A 5,251-nucleotide genomic window follows, 5' to 3' on the forward strand; every position below is an offset into this window, starting at 1 on the left:
TCCGCCCTCAAATCCGCCGATGCCACCTTCACCAAATTCCTCAAACGATTTCTGTGCGTTCCCCAATATGCCAAAAATGCATGGAGGTATTTTTACAGCCAAAAATCGGGCTTGCCAGGTTAGTGTCCCAGTGTTGGGAACCTGACCTTTCTGGAGGTGATGTCCGGACACAAGTTGTCCTTCTTGGTCAAGGACGTACTAACACCCTTCTGTCCTTGGCCTGACATCCCTTTGGAATATTGGCAGTCACCCAGGTTTTTCCGGCTCTGGTCCAAATGTCATCAACAGAGGGAGCTGAGACAGGATCTGTTCAATCTGACCCACCCAATCTTCTGCAGTAATCAAGATTTTCATCGCTTGTCTCTACCCAACTGTTTAGGTACTGGCTGTGATTCTCCTCTTCACTTTTTTCATGTAGACTAAGCTCGAAGTATGGAACCCTCCTAACTGGGGATATTGGCCGTATAGAGAAAATGCAAAGAAGAATCCCTAAGTGGCACAATTCTTATCCGGGCAATCTTCACTCTCTTCAAACATTAAAAGAGAGACGTATTTTCTTGGACTTTCCTCTTATGTTGAAGGTGTGCTTAAGACTGTTAACAATATCACTTCTTTGGGATCACCAATCTTTGCGATCACTTTTCTTAGCTCATGAAGGATCAGATTTGATGAAGACGCGCAAATTAGAAAATGGGCCTTTTTTGGAATTAAATGTCAAATCTCGTACACATTACCATTCATTTTTATGCGTTCTGCTTGTATATGGAACACTTATGCCTGAAACATTCTTGAACAGTGAGTGCGTTTAAAAAACTTTTTTTCCTAGCATGGTTCCAAATTATTAGTCCATTATTAAACCCCTTCTGTTATCATCAATTTGATGTTTGAGTAGTTCACACAATAAACAATTCTAGTCATAATTAGTGTGATATCTCATTCTAGTCAGGTATTTTATCGTTCTCACCATTTAATTCAAATTTTCTGATATCGATTTCTGCCTGCAAGTGCTCATCTGCTTGTATTCATGTGGAAAGGTGTATTAAACAAATTCAGCATTTCAAGATACTAGACTTCACCTGCGAAATCTTCTGCAACATAATGACATAACGCTTGCTCAATTATTTACATAAAATACAAGATTCGAGTCTGATTAATAATGGCTGATAATAAGTATTAACCCAAGATTCCAGTCAAGATGGAAGACGACTGTCCCAAGAATCTCCGTCGATTTGATTAAGCTGTTGTATTAGGAAATGAGATGTGAGAAGTGACCGCCCAAGGACGAATCAAAATGGAGGTTTCGTGACCATTTTTCTCAGAAGGTTCAGCTTTAAGGTCCCTATAGCCAGATTTGCCTATCACAAGGCACTTCGGCAAACGGAGCTTGATTTTAAGATTGCCCAAGTACAGTCTAATACAGAGCGATCAAAAAATGGAGATATGGATGCTCTTTACAGGGGAAAGAGGAGCACTCCTCAAGGCTCTCCAGTCTGCCTCAGGACCTTCCACCGATACTGCAAAGATTTTAACCAAAGATGGCCGACACCCAATTTCCCATTTCTGCCTGTAAGTGCATCTTTAGAGGAGTCAATTCTTGGACCGGTCTCAGAGCATAAAATAATTGCGGCGTTGGATCGTCAGAAAAGCAAGGCTTGTGGACTCAATGGAGTCTCGCTCTGGCATCTCAAATCACTGTCTCATTGCCTGGTACGGTGGGGGATGATGCAGAATCCCTGTGTCTTCCTGTGAACTAATACCCGCTTAGACACAAAGGAAAGACACATAAACTCCAAGTGCGATTGAGCTGTAACACAGCCCACCTCACATTTGACAACTAATGTGTAAAAATGCAATTCCCTAGATCATGAATATTTGACCTTTGACTAGGAGTCGGCTACTCTTGATATAAATGAAAAGAAGAAAAACAGCTTAGAACAAGTGTTTGGCAGGTTTCATTTTGTGGTAACATGAAATCTTGTTTAGTGCTTGGCATGAAAGTAACAGTAATGGGAGTAAATGGCCAAAAACTTACATTGAAAACCACAGACAAGTAAGTCATGCCTTTGAGGATCCCATACCATATTCCAATGCTCCTAACGTGTTGACCAAGTGGGCGTCTCATTTGGGTTGTGTATTTGTACGCATCAAGGCGTATTTCGAAAATATTATTGATAAGTGCTAATAAAGGAGCCAGGGGAAAGGCTGCAACAAATAGCGTGACAAACCCGTACTGAACGACTGAAAAGAGGAAAAGGTACATTATAAACCGGCCTGAGTTACTGATTTTTTGTCCGACTTTTGGACTTTTTCGGACAAAGAATGCAATTTCAAATATATGGAGTGCCAAATAAAATATTCACGATCGTTACTTAGTTGTATTCACATAATATGTGATGCAACAACGAACTAAATGCGGCAGATCTGATTGGGCCTTAAATACATGTACATGACCGAGAGTCGCAATAAAGGTTATTTTTATCAAATACATGGCTAATCTGGAATTTGATATAAAACTTATCCAAACCTGGCTTAGAATATGTTCACGGATCAACGACGTAGCATTCTTTACGATATCATGATATAACTTAAAAGGGGACTTGGTACGATCAAAATCAAGGTTATACATACGTCAAAATGGACTACTTCAACTACTTCCCGACTCTCTAATTGCCCTACTCATCCACAATTTTTAGGTAACCTTTAACGTAACTTTGCAAACTTTAAGGCAATCAAGAAGATATTCTCAAACACCTCCATTTTCTAAGATTCATCAGCTTTAATTAGATGCGAACGGCCTATCTCAACCCTTTAAGATTGGAACAATATGAGCTAACTTGCCCTGATCCAAGATGTAACGCATCAAATACGAGAAAACAAGAGAAAAAGAAAGATATTCAAGCCATTCAAGGAAAATGATTTGAAATAATTAGGAGGTTTGCTGGGGTACCGTATTGGTAGAGCATCCTCTTTCCAATTTGTGAATCTTGGTTCGATCCCAGGGAAGCCAAGTCCAAGCTTCGCTATGGCATTGGATGAAAGGATGAGTTGCTACTTTAACAGCTTAAATGGGCGAACCTAAGGTCATTCCCAAGGGTGAGGTAATAATCAATGTTGGGCTGTGACAACTGAGTGGGAACATTGGGACACCCAAAAATCAGATGGCAGGCCGAGCGAGAGAGCTGCCATCTGACTTCGCAACAAACAAAACAAATAGGAACAAACGTACATATTTAGGTTTTTTTTTCTTTTGTAAGGAAAAAGGATGAAAAAGTTGTCAACTTCGTGAGTAAAAATCGTAAAAATGCAAAAAACTGCAAATAAACAAAATGATCCATTTACTACGAAACGATCGGAAAAAGGTGAAAAAAACATATGCATGTTTTTAAAAGCATTGGTGATCACTGATCAGTAAAACTCGGAAAAATAATTTGTTTTGCCGTCGAGCTGCAAACCTAGAGATTCTAATGCGAATATTTTTCTGAACATAAGCACGGACTTCTAGAAATATGGACTGCAAACGAGCTTCCCTGCAAATCGGCCTGCTCTTAGCCACTTTCCAATTAAAGTAATAAAATAAGAAATGTAGATCTCTTCAATTAACGGTAGGTCAATTTTATATCAATTACATGCAAAGTCGATCGTTTCAAAGTTATGTTGTCAAAAGCTTATGTAGCTGACCAAGAGGAGGGAGAAAATTCAATTTTTATGTTGTGTTTGCTACATAACTTTGAACATGTCTCCTGAGTTCCCTAAGCATAGGTTTGGGCTCAAACTTGGTTGAGTTCATCTATTCAACAAGATCTTATGGTCGTATCAAGTGCTTATTTGGAAAAAGATGAGCGGTTTAGGTGATAGGATATTTTTGCTTCCATTTGCAGTCCATATCTCTAGATGTCCGTGACATAAGCTAACGTGAAGAGTTGCTACTGAAATGAAAACTAGTCTTGACAACAAGTCCTTGATGGCCTCTGAAGCATCTACAATAGAGTATAAGATCATCTAACTGCTTGTAAGGTAGAATTAGTGACTTGAAATTTCTAGCGCAATCTAAAACAAATAAAAAACATATCACTTCTCAAATTTGTTTGGCTAGTGGGATGATTGCAGTGTTCACCTAAAATACTCTGGTTCTTTCAGGAGAGTAAAGGTCATGTAAAGGTCAAATGCGTTTAGAGGATAGTGTCACCCTTGAATAAGCTTACTTATCTCTATATATTCATCAAACAAATGTAGTCGATCAATCTCTTGAAGCTGATAATCCATTTCCCACCGCTTAATAAATTTCACTGGACAGCTTGTCTGGTCTTTGTGGCTGGTTTTCAATTTTTTCTCCAGCCATAAACGGCGAAACCAATTCTTCATGATTCTAAAATAGGAATAATATTAATGAAAATGTTAATAAGTGTTTGAAACGATCTAGGTGTGGTGGAGCGTGCGATCCACCAGCTGTATGAGTCGAGGGATGGTAGTAAACTAGTTCATGATACGGAAAAAGCTGACTATGTAAAGGAGAAATAAGTAGAGGAGAGAAGAGTAGGAAGGTCTTACGGAAAATAAAGTTCCATAGTGTTACTGGCTAACTGACGACCAATCATGTAGATGGCAAGCATCAAACACAACTCAAAGAGGCAACCAGCCGGATCACACATATCCGTTTTTAATCGTGTCAGTATATTCTGTCTTGAAGCGGCATCTCCGGGATAAGTGAAAAAACGCCCCTGAAAGGAACTTCTTAAATGTTAGGACATGCCCAATTTCAGAAGAAGACATTTTAAAGCGTACCTTGAAAAATGCTGTGTAAATTAAGCTTGAATAATAATTGATGAATTGGAAAAGGAACATTTTGAAAGTGTAACTGTTTTCGTATTCTGATTGGGTGCGGGGATGTTCCAAGTCAGTTATTCTTCTCGCAACGTATTGAAATATCCAACTGCCAACCTCAATGACCACTGCGTTGATAACTGCGGCCACGGACGTGGCAATGAGTTTTGCATATTTGCTGAAGAATAAGCTGTACTGCGTGTGTTGATACATAATCCGAATAAAAACTACGCGGAAAACAATTAGCGAAGATACCGCCCCCATCACACAGCATAACTGTTCATAAGGAGAAGTAGAATGTATTAGTAAAGGTTTCTTCAAAAATCAATGATCTATTTTACCATGAATAACACAATTGCAGATGATAATCCAATCCTCATAGCCTTTTCTTTTGTGGACACATATGGTTCATGCTTTTGATTTATGGGAT

At 39.1% G+C, this 5,251-nt stretch overlaps 1 protein-coding gene across 1 annotated transcript in view; it reads right to left on the reverse strand.

The window, feature by feature from the left end:
• The window catches only part of LOC131878113 (anoctamin-4-like), a 44,373-nt gene that overhangs the window by 34,281 nt on the left and 4,841 nt on the right, over positions 1–5,251 (reverse strand). Inside the window, exons 10-14 of the mRNA XM_059224015.1 lie at positions 5,163–5,244; positions 4,783–5,097; positions 4,549–4,718; positions 4,203–4,366; positions 2,033–2,238 (exon numbers count right to left, since the gene is read on the reverse strand). Coding sequence (XP_059079998.1) covers positions 2,033–2,238; positions 4,203–4,366; positions 4,549–4,718; positions 4,783–5,097; positions 5,163–5,244 — 937 coding nt within the window. The remainder of the gene's footprint in view (positions 1–2,032; positions 2,239–4,202; positions 4,367–4,548; positions 4,719–4,782; positions 5,098–5,162; positions 5,245–5,251) is intronic.

Source organism: Tigriopus californicus, chromosome 3 (genome assembly GCF_007210705.1).
Source record: "Tigriopus californicus strain San Diego chromosome 3, Tcal_SD_v2.1, whole genome shotgun sequence".
NCBI classification, from domain to species: Eukaryota; Metazoa; Arthropoda; class Copepoda; order Harpacticoida; family Harpacticidae; genus Tigriopus; species Tigriopus californicus.